Source organism: Phaethon lepturus, unplaced genomic scaffold (assembly GCF_000687285.1).
Source record: "Phaethon lepturus isolate BGI_N335 unplaced genomic scaffold, ASM68728v1 scaffold44334, whole genome shotgun sequence".
In the NCBI taxonomy this organism is placed as follows: Eukaryota; Metazoa; Chordata; class Aves; order Phaethontiformes; family Phaethontidae; genus Phaethon; species Phaethon lepturus.
Window position 1 is genome coordinate 8982 of NW_010534829.1, and position 19044 is coordinate 28025.

The 19044-nt window shown below is 39.5% G+C and overlaps 1 protein-coding gene across 1 annotated transcript in view; it reads right to left on the minus strand.

Annotated features, from left to right (window-relative positions):
• Positions 1 to 80: 80 nt before the first annotated feature.
• Positions 81 to 19044, minus strand: part of PTPN11 (protein tyrosine phosphatase, non-receptor type 11) — a gene marked incomplete at its 5' end in the record, with an annotated part of 21965 nt that continues 3001 nt past the window's right edge. The window contains 12 exons of the mRNA XM_010285620.1: positions 81 to 377; positions 1397 to 1498; positions 1727 to 1839; positions 5490 to 5641; positions 6269 to 6336; positions 7021 to 7175; positions 8072 to 8203; positions 11419 to 11577; positions 11704 to 11783; positions 12403 to 12499; positions 17147 to 17260; positions 17781 to 17897. Coding sequence (XP_010283922.1) covers positions 1429 to 1498; positions 1727 to 1839; positions 5490 to 5641; positions 6269 to 6336; positions 7021 to 7175; positions 8072 to 8203; positions 11419 to 11577; positions 11704 to 11783; positions 12403 to 12499; positions 17147 to 17260; positions 17781 to 17897 — 1257 coding nt within the window. The remainder of the gene's footprint in view (positions 378 to 1396; positions 1499 to 1726; positions 1840 to 5489; positions 5642 to 6268; positions 6337 to 7020; positions 7176 to 8071; positions 8204 to 11418; positions 11578 to 11703; positions 11784 to 12402; positions 12500 to 17146; positions 17261 to 17780; positions 17898 to 19044) is intronic.

The window sequence follows — 19044 nt, forward strand, 5'->3', positions numbered from 1 at the left end:
CCCCCCACCCGCCCGCCCCCCAAAAATCCCACAACTGCTCAAATAAGGAAAAAACCCCAACTAATAGCCATACTGTGAAACAAAAATACTATTTAAAAAACAAATGGATGACAGTCCAACAGTTTGCAGGATTCAAAACTGACTCTACAAAGTAGTTGTCTACATTGTAGAAAGGATTTCCTTTTATTTGGAAAATGAGCAATTGTAAATCAGGTATTGGAGAGAAGAGATATAAACAATCTTTAGATGGTCTTAAGATTTGCCTACTGTTGAAGGATTAAAACCGTAAATAAAAAGGTACCAAGCCCTCAGAGTTCACCGTTCATGTGAAGCTTCTTCCACCTCTTTCTTGACCTTTTTAAAAACCATATTCGTTTCTGGGAAAGGAAGGGAGAAAATAAAATATTTAGGAAAAAAATCAGCAGTTATTTCTTATTCTGTCATTATACAGAAGTGCTCAATTTTGATTCAAGAAAGCCTTAAACTCAACCAAAAGTCTCAAACCCTCCTTATAAACTGCGTGATACTTTGGCAGTAGAAGATGAGATCACGTATAAACTTGGAGAAGGTCCCTCAACTAAATGGATTAAATGCACTTACAGTTACCAAATGGAAAAGGGAAAATAGAATTTCTGAGGTCTTTGAAAACACAGGGGGAAAGGTAACAAAAGGCTTTAGATCAGAATCCAAAAGAAGTTAATGGCTAAAGACACCTTAAATTCAAAGGTATTCCTTTGCTGTATTCACAGCTAATAACCTATACATACATATATATATGCAGTTGTCTGATTGGAAGAACCAAATCATAACAAATTTAACACATAACAAAGAGAATCTACATATTTCTCTTCCAGCAAAAGGATTTATTTTTTGCTAGATGACAACAATACTACAACTAACTACTCACACCACGCAGGCACAGCAGTAACTTTGCTCATCACATCTTTTATGAGGCTGAGCATGAGCTTAAGCGTTCTTTGAATCTCTTTAGATGCACGCAAATGCTTATTATCATCAACCAGGAGCAAAAATCACTTTTAAAAGACATGGGAAGTTCAGGCTACAGTTGTTACTCATCATCAATTGGTAGCATGCAGAATTTCAGTCTCCTGAATAACAAAGACTTCCAACTTATGCCACTGGTGAGTCAGGGCATGAGAACAAAGGCCCAACTACCAAGCTAATATTCCATGCTGTTTTGAAAGGGTAGACATAGATGCAACTCAATCAAAATTTGCTTCTGGAATTTAAACACCTTAAGGGGGATAGATTACATGCATTTGGGGCATTAGAAAGTCCTTCCTACAGTTCTTCTCATAGTTTGGCTTCACATACATTTTTTCCAATCCCCACAACTCCAGGCTGGATGTGCACACGCCCTCTTGAACATATATACGTGCCTTTGCATGGAAGTCTCTGTACATCTTCTCATCTGAAGCTTTTCTGCTGTTGCATCAGCCCCACATTTTCATATACTCTAGCACTATCTTCTCTCATTCTGAAATGAAACAAGTATTTACAGTTCAAAGAATCTAGTTTGAGAAAAACCATATTTGTACACACAATATAATTTGGTGACAATTTTTTTTTGCTCCATTTAGTTTAAGAGCAAAGCACAGGGCAAGAGTCTAGGGCAGATTCTGTGTTAACTCATTCTCGTTCGAGGTCCCTGAAGATTACGTAGTACAGTTAAAAACTTACACACTAACAACAGAAGCGAACTTACTCTGGACATGTTGGGGTTGGTGTACAGGGTGGAAGAGGGCTCTGATCCCCACTTGTCTGGTCCGATAAAGAATATTTAATGTTTGTGTATTCGTGACCTTTTCTCTTACTCTTCTGTGAAGCAAAACACAACAAAAAGCCAGGTTTTGGATTACTAATAGAAAACAGTCACTGAAGTAGTGCAGAAACTACATGTGTAACTAACCATGTACGTTTTTAGATGAAAGGTTTGTCTACAAGCGAGAGCTCAATTCTGCAGATAACACACACAACGTGGATAAGACCTAAAGGTTGGCTTTAGCTATTTGTTACAAGACCTGAAAAGCCTCATTTTTCAATATTCCTCTGTCCACCACCATCTCCAGCAGAATGTACCAACCTTACGAACGAGTGCTCATATGCAATCTTCATCTTACTTGGCAGAAGAAACCACACTTCATTCTTTGATAGCACCAGCCAGTGGGCTTCCCACTGACCTTTTTTCCAGCTTGGAGATGTGGCCAAATGAGTAACAACGTTGTTTGCAAGATCTCTAATAAAATAACATCTTAGCCCATTAGGTTTGATATAAAAAGAACCCAAGCTGTTATTTGTATTCTGCAGCATATGTTACAAGCTGCAGCCAATTGTGCTGGCATTCATCTAAAGATACTGAAGGCTCCAGCAAGCAAAGCTACACTACGAAAGAAAGGGGATATGGCTTTCTTAATTTTCAAGACAAGCATTCACAACACGTGCATACACTGAAACCTACATATAAATTAAAGCCTCACTTCAAAATTTAACAGGGTACTGGGCTTTTCAGGGCTTGTTTTTTTTTCTGGTTGGTTGGGGTTTTTTTAAATGCTTGAACAAATACTAAATAACTACCCTGAATCAATCTCACAACAGAGGTTGTCAGAGCCTCTGGGGAAGATCTGGCTGCTGAGTTTCCATTGGGAACGTTGTGTACAGCAATGTAGGTTGAAGTTTTTCCAAGACGGCCTTCTGAAACTTGCTCAACTCTGTCTGTTATTTTACTGAACTTCTCCCCTCTCAGCCTCCTACTTACTCCTGACAAATCACTTTCAAACAGACCACCAGTCCAGATCAATTGCCTGGAAGGTTAATGCTAAAAAGAAGATTTAAATAAAACACAAAGGTTCAGACTCTGCTGCATTCTGCAGTGTTATGGGTACACACCCCTCACCTGGCCAATAACATTCTGAAGCCCAAAACTAGAGCTTGATTTCCACCACCCCCACCCCCAAAGCTGCGTGATGAATGGCAGTTCAAGTTACAGAGGTACTGCACAATAAAACCAATTTAAAAAGAATCAGTCAGATCTTCTATTATTTAAGCTGACTGAAACAAAACAAGCCAAAAAAGGTAGATATCTGGCTTCTCTTCTTTCCACTTAATTCACTGTAATTATCCTTTCTATTTCAGAATAATAGAAATGGGGCAAGAACTATGTTTTGCCTAGATATAAGAGAATATACACATTTCCACAGGGAAAAACAAAACAAAACCAAAACAAAAACCCACAAGCTAAACCAAATTCACTTACTTTTCTCCTACACTTGTAAGAAGACAGGCAATATTTAACACAACACTTAAGTCTATGAAACCTTGAGGCTCTCTCAGCATTGCAATACAATGGAATGCTAGCAGAGCATTTTTCCCTGACTACAAACAAAAATCAGGCACGTCTATGTGAACGGATGCAGCTACTCACAGACCCACTTCTTCAGTCCAGCTGGTTCTAAGTCTGCATGACAACGGGCTAGCTAATGTGACTACCTAATTTCTTATCAGTGCTGACTAGTGTTCATCCAGATCGGAAAGCAGACACGGAGCATGACCTCACATTCTTTCCTATAGAGGTGCCCTAATTGACTTCAACAGTTTTGTTTTGTTCTTTTTTTTTTTTTGTTCAAACTTTCACTGTTTGCAACTGCAATTAAAGCAAGCGTGGAGAAGAAGGTTCCAGAAGTTAAAGTTTCTCAAAACAGTGTTTCATTCCCAAACTATCGTTCTGGGGTGAAAGTCAAGCATTCTGCATAGTATTCTACTACTCAGCCACATGTTTTCCTGCTCTGTCAAAACACACTTTGGAGCACTCCCAATTCACCATGGTTTTGTCAGAACATTAGCTCCTACAGTCACCACAAAGCTTTGCTTTTGTCTGAGAAGTTCTATATTGTTTTATTCCTATATAGCTGCCACTAGCCCTAGTTACAGATCAAGACCTCCTGAGGTAAAGCAATGCTCTGTTTCCAGTTTCTTAAACTTTTATACTTGTGCCTTCTGAGCTAGTAATGCAATACAGGATGAAACACAACTGACTGAGCCTCATCACTACAGCAGAAATACACTGCTCCACTCAATACCAAAATACCATTCAAAACCCATTATAACAGTCAAGAGAGAGTTACAGATCTATTTTGTAAATGGCAGCAGCAGCAGGAGACCATATTCAAAAAGCTGAGGATACGAGGCTTGCATAATTACACACAGAGAGATATGAGGCAGCTCTAAGGGGAAGTGAGACAACAAAGCCAGGGGGAAAAAAGTACACCTGAGGGATTTCTTGTTCTTCACTTTGTGTCTAATCACCATCAGAGCACACAACAGCTGTCCTGGGGAGAGGAATAAAGTCTCTATCCTCTTAGCTGAACAGCGCATCTACACCACGTAGGCAAATATAAAATAAGCTCTGCCACACTCCAAAGCAGCCAGAAGCCACACAAGAGTGCCAAGCCCAAGCTGGCACACTCCATCTCTAAACATCTCACACCTGGCACTGCGCTAACCACGCAGCTCCCCACACCTGCCTGATCAGTTGTGTGGGTTTATCTTCTTCTGCACAGCAAGCCAGCTGCAGAAGATACTGAAATTCTGAAACAAAAAGATAAAAATCCCAGATGACCAGGGGCTAGGGCAGGGAATGAAAGCAACAGTGAGTAGAATGTCAGATCTTTATTATAAAAAACGGTACCTTCTGTAAAAGGCTGTAGAATTTGAGTGCAGTGAAGTACTTAAACAGGAAGAGTGAGGTGAAGGTCTTGTGATTGTCACCTCATATTCCAAAATTTTTCTCATGTTACCACACCAAATCACTCCTCTAACTGCTTTTTGTTGGACACTGTACTGCAAGATCGCCACACTCATTCTTTAATCTTTAAGTCCAATATATTTACCTCTTACTAATAAACATGTACTTTAATATTCCAAAAGTGGTAGTAGAGTGACGAGCATTTGAATTTGATTATCATACTTTAGAAATACAGTTAACAGATTTTAAATCTCTTTAGAGGTTCTGTAGTAATTAACAGAGCCTTATCTTTTATTCTTCTTGCACAGAAAACTAGATAATATTAAGGGAATTTGAGATCTGGGAGGTGCAGGGACTGAGGGACAGGGAGGACAGGATCCCATACATACAAGCATTTTCATGGAAGGTAAACCAGCACTACTTGCAGTCATATGGAGAAGCCTCTCAGACTACTGATTTTCTTCCTCTGCCAGTGGCCAAACACACTCTTTTTATTTTACAGTTTTCTAATTCTACCTAATAGCTTGAGTAATTCTTAAGTGTAATGAATTGAAACATAGGCTAACTTCTCTCAACAGGGTTAACAGGTTACAGACCCAGCCTTTTCATGACGCATCGGTTATACAGTCATGCCTCCAAAAGTCACAGGCAGCAAACAAACAACTCTGCTCCCTGTTCAAATGATAACATGTTCCTATGTTACATTTTCTACTTAGGACAACTATACCTGCTCCTCTTCAATTCTGCGCTGTAGCGTTTCAATGTAGTGCTGTACTGCCATGTAAATAAATCTGTACTGTGCTTCTGTCTGAACCATTCCTGACCGTTGTGATCTCACCATCTGAATGGTCTTTGGAACATCAATATCACAGTCCACACCTAGGAAGAATCATCATAATGTTAAGAACAACAAAATAAACTTTGTCTTTGGAGGAGAGACTGGTCTCATCTTCCAGCAGAACACAGCGTAGTTGAATGATCTTGCAATAAAGCAAGACTGCTAACATTTAACACAGAGGATTCGTCCTTGACTACTAATGCAGATCTGCAGAACTGCAGCGTAACATGGAAATCTGTCCTGGGACAGAAAAATGCGTCACTTCACACTGTTCCAAGGAGACTTTAAATGCAACCTAGCTCAACATACATGCCGAGTCAGTGTTTATGGCAGTTTATACATAAATACAACACCGTTCTCCGAAAACAAGTTACTCAAATTCAGTGTGCATGAGTACATTGGCAGCAACACACTCATGAATGACTGGAAAAGAAAAATAGAACAATAAGTAACACAAATAATAGTAAGAAATCATAATCAGACTTCTGGCTAATCCTCAGCTGAAAGTTTTCATTATGCTGAACTGGAGCAGGGTTTCAGCGCTTTGATTCCAGCTAAGTCAAGAGGAATGAGCAAGTCCCTCCTATGCCAAACACACAGGCCTAGTTTGCAGCATCACTAGAATCCTCTATTCTATCAACACTCCTGCTGTTTGACTGTGAACGTACCTTTTTCTCTGATTATATCAATAAGAATATCAATCACAATGAAAGTTCCTGTTCGCCCAATCCCAGCACTGTAAAAAGAGAAGAGGCAAAAAAGGTTAATTGTTTTGCCTTTTATGAACAGACACCAAAACACTAGTCCAACTGTCTAACATTAAAAGACATTAGACTTCCAAATTATAGACAGAGTCAAAGCAAGCCACACAGCCAAAAGTTAACTAGAGACCTAATGAGCTTAGCTTGGAAGAGACAGAAGCCATAACAGCACTTCTGTACCCCAGCGTTTATTAGTGTCCTTGAATCAGAAAAAAGCTGCAAGATCAGATCTAACATTTCTTTACCTTATAAAAAGTATCTCATTTATACGCCAAGACTGAGGAGAGAGCACTCACAGGAGGTGGGACGGGATACTAGAAATTCCATGATCCTGCACCTGAAACTTATCTAGCCAAGACTGGTACCACCTTCTCATACAACATCAGAAATTCTTATTCATAAAGACATGCACACTCTGAAAGGCAGGCTGCTTAGAAGGTAACCATTTGACACCTATCTAGAATACATAATTTTGGAAAACAGAAAGCACAAACATCTTGAAAGATGAAAGTTTGAATAGCTCTCATGGAAAGTTGTCTTGTTTTAAAGTGTTCAGTTCCACCCCGTCAAAAAAAGAAAAAAAAAAAAAAAAAGGGAATCCAACAGAACTCCACAGGCATAGGGGGTAGTAGCAGGAGAGGCACAGTGTATCGCCATACCTGCAGTGGACCACAACTGGCCCTGCATCAGAAATGCTCTCCTGCTTATGGTGCACCTCCTCCAGAAAGTCTAGTACACCACCAGGGTCACTTGGGACTCCGTGATCAGGCCAAGTTCTGAAGTGATATTGCCAGACTGTTCTCTCTGTGTTCCCCTGGAAGGAAAATGCCAACACGGGAAAACAAAATCCTTCAGATCAAAATCCAGCTAAAAGCATTTATGTGGCAAAGCTGAGTCAGATCAGAAGGTGGCATATCCAACCTGCTGCTCAGTATCCACGGCACCACAACTCTCTTGAAGGAGGGAACAGGCCAGAGTTCTTCCTGGCTGGACAAGTCAATCACACCACCTGCTTCCCCAGTTCCCTCTTTCTCATGCAATTGTTTCCAAGAACACTTCCACCTTCACCTTTAGAGGCCATGGCAAAGTTCTGTCTGAGAGTGACCAACAGCAAGGGACCTTCATCTATCACATTCATCATTCATACTTAGTGTCACTTACCTTATGCACTTCTTCCCACTCAGTCCCATCCCATGGACATACCAATCTAATACATCCTGCTTATTTGCTTCTTACACAATTCATTTTGCACTCTGATCCAAATTGCTTCTTAACCAGGAAGCACTATTTCCACAATAGTTAATTGTTTCCTTCCTCATCTTTTGTATTCCTTCCCTTAAGTGTTCTCTCTGCATACTGGACCCACACACAACCATTTTCTTCCACTGCAATCATCTCCATGAAGGGCAGCAAATGCCTAGATGGACTTAAGTGTGATTACTTAAAAGCATCATCCCTCTTTCCAGATTTCCTCAAAGCTCTGCAGCTGTACATCTTCTGCCAAAAAGTGCTTAGGTATGAGAATCTTCAATTATTCCAAGGACAAAGAGAAAGATGTATGGAACTAAACCTGGAGCTTCAAAGAAAGAGGGAGGGCTCAATTTATTAATCCCTTACTGCTTTTATTGATTCCAAAGAAACAGTCTACTTCTGCAAATTTTTTGGGGGGGATCTGCAACCTAAATTAAGAAGAGTTACTAACGTACTTACTTGCCCAACTTTAGAAAGCTTAAGTTCTCTTAATGTGTAATCGTGTGCTGCACTCTCCTTAACATTCCTAACACGCATGACACCATACTCCTTCAGGGAATATTCATCAGGCCAGTACTTGACACACTTACTCTGCAAGATTAAAAAAAAAAAAGGGGGTAATCAGTAAGAAGAAAGGCTGGTTTGTAAACTGGTTAACAAACACATTACAGAAGCTTTAATTCTGAACACGCAGAGGACAATTACGAGCACCAACTGTACAGCTAGCTGACAAAGTAAAGTACATTTTAGGGGGAAGTTTCTCTTCCCCATAACAAACACTGGATGTTTTCAGACAAATAGGTACAGGCAACGTCTCCTTTTAGCAGCTTTTGTTGATCATGTTAGTACCTGCTTTGCCTTGACAGTTTCAAAACCCAGAGATTAAACTACTGTTACTTGTATCTCCACCCAATTACAGGGTTCAAAATACTGAGAATTTCCAGTGGAATGCTGTAGCCTTACAGGATATTCTACAATTAAAGCCCAACAGACTGCAAAATAAATACAAGCCAAAGGTATAAGCCATTTTTAGCAGAAATGAAACTGGGATGCTTGCTTATTCATCACTTGAAGCAGAAAGGACTAACATAGCGCTCTCATTCAATCACCAAAGCAACAAAGAATTGCTCCCTGTGGCAAAGGACTGAAAACTACTGTCTGTAGCTTCTGAAATTTAGAGCTTTTGGTGTGTTGCTTCTCTCTTAAGGTTATTTTTGGCCAGGGATAGATTCCATACACTGAAGAATGGATTCACCTACTGCTACTTTGACTCGGTTCCTGTGACAGTCCAGGAAAGAGCGACTCCTGCTAGCCTGTGAATGCAGTACCAGTCCACAGAGTATCAAATGAGAAATTATAGTGGGTATATAGATGCAGCTTCCAGCAACAGCAAACACAGACCAAACAACAAATACTAGGGAAAAACATTTCCTATTTGCAGTTACTACTGCGTATTTATGAGAAAACATGGCAACAAGAAAAGTTCCTTCTGCCAACACAAGATACAGTAAGAGATCATTGAACACAAGGTTTCCAGCCTACTTGGGCAACAAGATGTTTTTTTGTTACTTTTGCCCTTCTTTCCCAGCCTTCTCCAAAAGAGTACAAGCTAAAGAAAAGAAGTTGATCTTAGCATATAACTTAGCCAACATAACTTGCAGTTTCAATACAGAACTCTGAACACAAGAGCAGTTGGTACAGCAAGTCTGATCAGTAATGTGCAATGTTAAAATAAGCTTTAGTCTGATAGAGAGGATGCATGTATTATCAGCTCAATGGACTGCCTCCAAGACACCACTATTTTAATTTGTAAGTATTTGCTGCTTCTACGGTGCACTCTAAACATATTCAGAACTCTATGCAGATCTGAGATGTTTCACAGTTCCTCACTTCCTTAGGCAACATGCTCTTAAAGTCATCTCTGATGCAGAGGTTTCTCTCCTTCCTGCAGATCTGAAAGCATCTTGGCCTGAGATAAAAAAACTTTTATATCAGGACTGTTATTTGCAATTCTTGGAGAAGTGAAATAGGCATCAAGGTAAAACACACAAAAAAAAAAAAGAATAAAGGAAAAAAAAAATCAATACATGCAGCACTGATCAAGTCATTGGACAGTAAAGTATTTTATACAGCCAGAGCACAGAAAACAGGCTTAGCAAAATTTGGAAAGAATCATGGAGAAACTGCAGAGAAGCACAGGCCATTCAGTAGGTTATTAAAAAAAAAAAAAAAAAGTATTCAAGTTAACTCTTCCAGAACAACCCCATAATTGGTTTCTCTTCTTCCAAGAGAAAGATCCAAGAGGAAGGTCACTGGAAAGGGGTAGCTTCTCGCTCCTTCAGTTTATTCTCAGGAAGGAAACACAAATCATGCCCCTTTATATGGGTGACAAATGGCCAGAAGCTTACAAAACCTAAAAAATCCACAAGACACAACCTAATGGTTTCTACAAACACCATCAATGGCAGCTTTGATACCTAGATTAGGAAGAGAAGCTCATAAAATCTACTGCTATTTGTCTTCAGTAGACATACATAGAAGCCTCTTTTTCTGTTGCAGTGGTGAGGAACTCCTGCAATTATCAGTCACCCATAGAAAAATATCAGCTATATTTTCAATTCTTTTTTTCTTTTTTTCAAAAGTGGCACTCATGTAACAAGATAATAGCTTTCCATTCAGAAACAGATCATCGAATTATTGAAAAAGGTGGACAGTGGTGCACAAAAAAAGCAGAGAAACTTTAAAAAACAACAACAAAAAGAACAGAAACTGTTCACCAAAAAGAAAAAAGATCAGAAGCAACACATTCCAAAGACAAAACTTTACTATACTCAGGAAGCTGTATGTGACTGTTCCCAGAATATCAGTATTCAACCACTTCCTATTCTTTCCTGCCACATCATTAGAACCCCGAAACAAAGTAATAGCCTCAGATTTGCCAGAAGACCTTGAACAAGACCAAATCTCTTTACTTTAAAGGTAAAATGGAGGATCTTGGGATACAGCATTGCAGGAAAATTTCCTCTTCCAGAGCATTAAATATTGCCAGAGCAGTTCACAAGGGGCTCACAGATTCCCAAGGCTGAACCGGCAGCTGTCTTCATGTAGAACAGGGCATAAAAGGCAAAAGAAGTCACTTTTATTCCTAAAGTACTAAATCCTGCCTGGTTGAGGGATTCATAACCAGGTACAGTTTCTGTTGTAATCACTAGCTTAGCATGTAATAAGAACGTTATCGAATTCAAGCACAGAAAGTAAAGCACCCTAGTAGAGTCTAGTCAATGCAACTTGAATAAGGTGAATCTGGGGCAATAATTTTCACATTATATCGTAGTTTTTAGGTAAGAAGCAGTACCATTTAAGTTCATTCTTATAGTAATAAAGTCCCACAATTCTACTTTTCTAGTTAAGTCTAGAAAAGTAAGCTTGGTAAGCTAAAATAAATGGCAATACTTTTGTTACAGGAATAGGGAGTTAACCCCTTCAAGTATGCAGAATGCCTGTTTGGCTACATCTTGCATTCCAGTCCCTCATTCATTAAATAATTTTAAAATACATAGATGTACATTCAGTAGCTAAAATTTAATCAGTTGACCCTTAAAAAAGGGAGGCCTGATGATATGAGCGTACCCTCAATTCCCACAGGCAACAATAAAAAAGGACACTCAACACCTTCCAGGTCTCCAAAGACTGTGGTAGCACACCAGATTTCAGCATATAAATCAATATGACCAAGTCAGTTTAGTCCTTACTTGCATTCAAATGTCATGACCTTTCCTAAGGCCAGTTTCAGAGTCTGTTTTTACCTTTCCTCTTTCAACTTCTTTTGTTGTCATAACAATAACTCGAGAATTCTCCTGGAATACCATCCTCCAAAAATCATTCACTGTGTTCTGTAGGCAACCTTGAGTAGCAATGTAGCTTTTTTTTGGCTTTGAGTTGTTGCACTTGGTTTCAAACTCAGGCTAGAGAAAAAACAATTTAACAAATGGTGACAAATAGTTACAAGACTAACTGGGATTTAGGAGAGTATGTTAAAGAGTAGACATGGGCTGTGCCAACAAGATTCCTGTAGGTAGGAATATACTTACCATAATAATATTAGCATTGATATAGTCTGAAACAGGTTCATTTGGATCACCATCATGTAGAACAACTCTGGTATGATCAACTGGAAGAATATAGATGTATGTTAAGCACTTGCATCCTACAGCTGTGAACACACAGCTATTTTTAAATATCCCACAGACAGGTACATTCCTTACTGCTACCAGCAGCTATTAAGTTATCAAACAGTAAATCAGTGGCTAGAGTAGTCAACCTCTCCTCTTTTGCCATTTCTTAAAACAAGTGGCCAATTCATAACAAGCTAGATCAAAATAAGTGTTCATGACCCCTAGTAACTCATGAGTACATGGACAGTCAAGCACGAAGTCAATGTGAATGGCCACTGGATTTGCACCACGCAGTTTTGTACCACAAATTAATCCTCTTATATTTAAACATTCAGTTTTTCTGAGTAACAGTTTAGGGATGTGACACTCTTAAATGAAAGCTGAAGACAAAAACAATACTTGGGAATAGAAATATCGGTATCTACAAAGTGCAAATGTTTAAACACAGATTGGAAATTGCATGGGCTAATACTGACAACATAAGAGGGGAAATTATCACTCTTCAAGAGAAGAAAAAGGACAGTGGTGATTAATTAACCCTGTATTTACGAGCTAAGAAAATAAAGCATAGAAAAGTAGCAGGCTTACATGATAATGAAAGAAATCAATACTTACAGGGTAAAATGTTTTTGTATCTATTTTTGTTTTTGTTTTCTTGACGCTGACCTTCTTTACGACTATAGAGAAGTTTGCATTCTTGCTGCTGTAAAGTCTAAATGAAAACAGCACAAAAGTAACTGGTTTTAATAAAAGCAGTATGGACTGTCTACTATCATTGGCAACGATCCTTTCTCACAAAAATGATACTTGATTAGAGAGTCAGTTCTGATTACCTGACTGCCAGACAGTCAGAGAGAGAGAGAGAGAGAGAGAGAGAGAGAGAAATATACTGGATTTCTCCATTCAGACTTAGTACAACATTGCTTCCAACGTATATAAGAAACAGAGAAGCGTGAGTGAAAAGGCAAGCTATTTTCCACCTGATAAACACCGAAGAATTCAAAGCTTCTTTAAACAACAAACTGTAACCAGCAATTCCTCATGAAACTGTTCTGACCAAGCAGATGCAAGCTGGTCCCTTAAAGCTTTTAGCTGCAAAGCACTGTGCAAGGGAAATATAACTGGTTACAAAGGACCACACCAAAATTTTGTCTGTGGAAATCTGGCTGTCTTAAAAGGCACGCTAAATAAACAAACACCACAAGCAGCATTCTACAGAGCAGGTCTAAACAAACATATTTATCACTAGGCCTTTCTCACCAAGCATGAAAGTTAAGAGTACTACCACATTTCTCCTTTTTGCCAAATCAGGCAGGTAAGGAGTTAAATTTCCACTGAACTGGCATTAGCTTTAGTACCAATAAAGATTAGTAACTAATGCATTCAAAGCATTGCCAACCTGCAAAGGAGTAAGGCACTTTGTGATCCAGTGCTTCTCTACCCAAGCTGTACTGGATTCCTCTAGGCCTTACCAGCCTTCTTCTGCTCCTTCAGCTACAGTGAGCCTGTAGTAACGCTGCTGGGAAGCCCCCAAAACAAGTCCCTGAGATCACAAAGGCTGTGTTACGGCAACATCTCAAGAGCGGATCCTCGCAAGCTGCAGCCAGACCAACTCTAGACAGCCAAAGAGGAGGAAGAAGCATACAGAAAACCCAAAGCACATCAACACAAGCAGCCATATTTAATATCAAGCACAGTGAAAAGCCTTTCAGCAGTTAGACAAGGATATCTTCCTAATATTCTGCTTCTATTTCCCCAAAACAAAAGTCCACATAGGAATGCTACAGTATTTTCAAAGCTATGGATGAGACAGGTAAAATGTCAACGTACAACCCACCATCATAGCCACGTAACACTTTTTAAGCACTCTAATTATTCTCTCCTACCAACACAAGGCCATTTCACTACATCAGTACAAAATTTTGCACAGACTTTCTCATATTACCCTGTTGGGGGAGGAGGGGGGCGGCATTAAGTAACTATAAACAGGGTTACCCATAAATCATCCTAGTGCGAAACAATAAATCTGCATGGGGATTTCTCCTGTCGGCAAGGAGCTAATTTCTCAGTGCCCGGTTCACAATTAATATGACAGGGACAAGAGCAATTCCATACCTCACAGCTGCTCAGTAGAAAACCTCTCTACTTGCAATGAAGCTCGAGGGACCAGAATATCAACGTCTTTTTCCTTTTAGTCAGGCCAATACTACTTTTGGGATTAAAACTTGGAACACTCAGGCTTTGGAAGCTGCTCCCCTTGTTATTACGACCCTTAATACTCTTGCAGAGATTGCTTTTATTATAAAGCTTGGGCATGTCAAGCACATTTGCTCACTTCTATTTCAGTCTCTGTTACTGCCTCACATAGTGACCTTGGACAATTAGGCTTATCCTAAAGACAGGGAAACCAAAGAACAAAAGCAATACAGGTGAGCTGTGAAGTTTCATGCTTATGAAGCAAACACAGAAAGCATATCCCCACAGAGCATTGCTTGCTACTGCTAGCGATGGGTGAAACAGCACTTTGCAGTAAGCTCACCTCTTGCCACACTGCAGGAGTCTTTCAAGTGCCTTTATCACAGAGCACTTTTATAGAATATTAACACTTTTGAGTCTAAGCCAAGTGAAATGCCAAGCAAAAGAACTGAAAGCTAAACTTTGATAGCAGGTCAAAAAATGGAAACGCTTAAGTGTGTGGAAACCATAGATTCAAACACATCTTCACTTCATACAGTTAATTATTATTGCTTTAAGCATCCCTGAGGAGAGATCCATGAGCAGCAGCAACTTCTAGTAAGCCCGTTAAGAGATGTACACAATGCAACAATAAATCTGAAACGTAGTCCTCAATTTCACTACAGCATACAAGCATTAAGCTCACCAAAGAGCCATTTTTAGAAGCAAAAACATTACAAGGACTGTCAACATGTCTGTCCAGTGGTTCACAGGACAAGAGGTACAGCCGTCTTAAATATGCCTGAAGACAAGTAATTTATAACTACCATCTGGACTGCCAAATCATAAACAGCACAGGCAGAGCGCCATGGACAACCTGGAGCTTGCCCCGCTGCCTCCTGCCACCAAGGTTGACAGCTATAGCTTACCTGAGGTGAATGAAAAAGCATGACAACGAGACTGCTTCATTTCCAAAAACACATGGGAGTAAAAAATAAGGTTTAGTGCTGACCTCACTAGCAGCAGTGAAGGGGAAAGACAAGTAGAATGTCTCACAGGTAAAATCTTTTGTTTCTTACATTTACTTTTTCTGTAAGACTTCCAGCTTGCTAGCAAATACTCTTCTTCAGGAGTCACAAGACAGGAAAACAGCTTGCTTCTAAGGACCAACTGATAAATCCATTACAAAACTAATGTATTTCACAAAGACCAGAGGTCAGAAAAGAAGTCATAAGTTTCAGGTAATAGTGCAGCTATATGTTGACAAATCAACAATCCATTCCTAAACACACCGCACAAGAATGCTTCCCTCAAGAAAAAGAAGGGAAAGCCAACAGACACCCTTTGCTTGGCTAACTTGCAAATGTACGTTGAGGCCAAACCACCCAGTGATCACAGGCACAATCTACATGACTGTATCATGATATGATAAGGCACACCACTAATCAGTCTTTGGAAAAAGGAGTTAATTCCCATATGCAAGATTTAGGCATTAGAGCAGGTGTGGCTAATCTTCCCAACCCTTCAGGCCTCATATCAAAGTTTACACGTTGAACTCTGCAAGAGAAGCAATACCAAGGTTGAGGCCAGTTTGCCTTCAGGCAAGGTTATGATGAGAACTGCTCCCCAGAGGATCCACCATTCTACTGTTCAGGGAGAACAGAGCCCCAGCAGGTAGAACAGGTCCTCAGCAATGGCCAAAGTAGCCTCTGCTGGCTTGCTTACCCCTCCAGCTGGGATTCTGACCATTCAGCAGTCCTCAGTCAAGGAGGATAAGAATGCTTTTCGTGCATTTTTTTTTTTTTTTCCTCCTGACACCAATTTCAGACCAGACTGGACGGTATATTCAGCTAATGAGTATGTCTAATCAAAAAAAGAGTTTCTTCAGGAATGGTTGCTTTGCAAATCCATCAGTATTCAAGAAGTTTCTCAAAATAGCATTACACAGCCCAAACCAGCCTCTGTCAAAGATCAGGACTTCCCAGTTTCCTGTTGCCATCTGCTGGTGGAGTTCCAGATTCTGCTGTGGTTTTCTTACGTGTGTGGTACAAACCAGTCCATTATATTTAAGACACTTCTAAAGCTTTTAGCGATGACCACCACGTTAAGCAACTCCAGTTGTCAGAGAAGGGTTAGGACCCAGACTAGACTCAAGTAGTTTGGAATGTGTTAGTCAACACTCATACTTAATTTGCTCTACTTCAGAAATTAACAGTTTCAGCTGTATTTTATTTCAAACATAAGCAGCTCCCTGAAATCATTAGGACTTCAAAGAAGGGGAGAGCTGGGCCAGCACAGCTATGTTAAACACACACGAGGTGCGTGGATAAGACAGAAGGGAAGGCAGTGCTACTTTCTAGGAAGGAAATGGAATTTTGGCTGCAGGCAGAAATTAAACACCCGAACAAAACAAAAATAAATCTCCAGGAGTCCAAGGAATACATATATCAGAGTTGCTTCACCTCAAAGCTTGCTACCACTACTGCTTCACTATAGTTTTAAGACCAAAAAAATTGCTATCGAAAAGCCACAAACTCAAGGGCAAGAGCATATACTGACTGAGAAATCACACTGAAGTTTCCTTAAAGCAATGGTACCCAACTTCCCAAATATAGCAGAGTGCAAACCCGAACATCCTCTGCACTGAGACACACAACAGAAAGCACAGTGCAATTCCCTTCATATGCACAACACATCTGGCATATTCCAACTGCATCAGATATCGCTACTGTACTGATACTCAGGTCACCAAGAGTAAAGTAGGCTAGGAATTAGTCCTTTTCATCCAGAAACGTTAATCCAGCCTACAGACCTCTTCCTGTCCACATGAAGAAAAAGAAAACAGGAAGGAACCTGATTAATTGTCCTGGTGCATAAGACTCCCCTCATGATGGGGAGGATATTCAGGAGGCATTGTGCTAGGTACTGAATGAATAGCATCAAAGAACATAATTAGCTCTCAGAGTCAGGAAAAAAGGCAAATATTTAAATCATTTTACTAGCAGACACAAGAGTGGAACCAGTACGATTTTAACACATGCTGTACCTCACACAGAAGACGGGAGCAAGAACAGGGATCTTAAGAAACAGAGGAGATGAGAAAATGTCAAGAAGGCAGTAACAAACCTAACTTTTTAGTAATGTAGAGATTTAATACCATAACACTTGGAACGTAATGAAGTACCTCAAATTCCTCCCAGAAGCCCTGCTTGACTTTATCGGTAGTCTCTGCTAGCTTGCTTAGCTCTCGCACTCTGCTTTCAATCTCTGCAGCATTAATACGGGTAGTATTCAGAGGCTAAGAAAGATACAAATATTAAACAAAGGTATAACAAATGACAACTGTGAGAAGACAGTTAAAACACAAATACCCTACATGAAGTATATTTTATATAGGCAATACTAGGATCCAGGCATCTACTTGGACTTCAAAACTTTACAATTCATACAATGAAGGGCAGTGAGAGTAGAGAGTAAGGGGGCAGGGAACAACTGCTCTTAGATAAAATCTCACAGTTGTTCTTCAATACATTAAGTTGTCCCGTTTCTGAACTAGTCCTGCAATCCCTATATGGACCACGATGAAATCAAGAGAAGTTCTGCATGCAGAGACACAAGAGTCTATCCTTCACAGGCACATAAAAAATTGTTCCCATTTAAATGACTGACTTTGTCATCCATCACGAAGTTTAATTCTTCATTTTTGCGTTAGGAAAGAAAAAAAAAATTACGTCTCACAGAACACAGAGAAAAACCTGCACTTCAACAATATATGCTGAAGGTAACAAAGCTTAGTGGTGTCTTCTCCATTCACTCACCTGCTTGAGTTGCAATACTGTGCCCAAAGTTTCTACCATAGGGTTCTTCTTATAATGTTCCACTAGATCTGTCAGAGAGTCAAATTTCTCCCCTCCACCAACATCGTATTTTAGATCCTTGAAAGACAGATGCTCATCAAAATAAATGCACTTCATACGATGAAGTCTACACTAATATCACTTTTAGGCTAAGCAACGTATGAGAAATTCTCTTTAAAACCTTATGTAGAAGAATCTAATAAAACCCTTCTGCTAAGGGATGGTAGAACCTTAATAAAAAGGCACACACACACACACTATGGAGGACATTATCCTTTTTGTCATCTAATGAAAATCATTTTATCTGCCTTTTCAGGAAAGCTGATTCCTTCTGAACTGAGTTCAGTCAGCTCAAGCAGGCTACCGGAGCTACATGACTAGGATCCAGGAGACAGCTTTGGAAATCAATTCAGATTCCTAAAAGAGTATCATTGGGTCCTGATAGGCTGGTATTGACTGGCATCAGCCCTATTTTAAGGGAGCAACGCAAAGTTATTTTCCTCAATGTCATAAATGCTACTAATAGTTAACGGCATGACAAAGAGGTTTTCTTGAAAAACAATTCTGGTAGTTTAGCTTTTGCTTTTACAGTCTTGGTAGGCCATTTCTATCTCCAAACTGTTTCTGTTACTGCATTTGAGTTGTTTTTAAACAATTAAGTTGTCGCACTGTCTTTTAAGATAACAGCAGAAAAAGAAAATTACAAAATCTGTCATTTTTTTTTTTTAAATAGCAACCCATGGGTTATGACAATATCAAAAGACTATAATTTAATAATACTTCAGTGAAGAACTACCCCGTATTAAATTCAAGCTTTAGATTTAAAAGTGTTCTTTGGATTCAATACTCCAAAAGTTTCACAGAATGTTGACCATCTATCGGGTGCAACTTTATAAACTGACAGAAGAAACATATACACTCAGATGGATCTCTATTTGTGCAATTACTCATACTTTCATATAATTTATCCAGGAGACTGCAACTCGCTTAAGAAGATTCATGAACATGAAAGGCTCTATCAGCAGAGGATTTGAGAACAGACTTCTTATGCCATGAAAAGCAAACCTCTTAGAAGGTACTTGACAGCGTAATATAGTATAACATGATTCAGTCAGGCAAGCAGTCAAAAAAACCACTAATAGAATTTTGATGCTATCAAATTAGTCAATTTGATTGAACAGATGATAAATAGCACACACAGTACCACAGGGAAAGCGGAAATGTA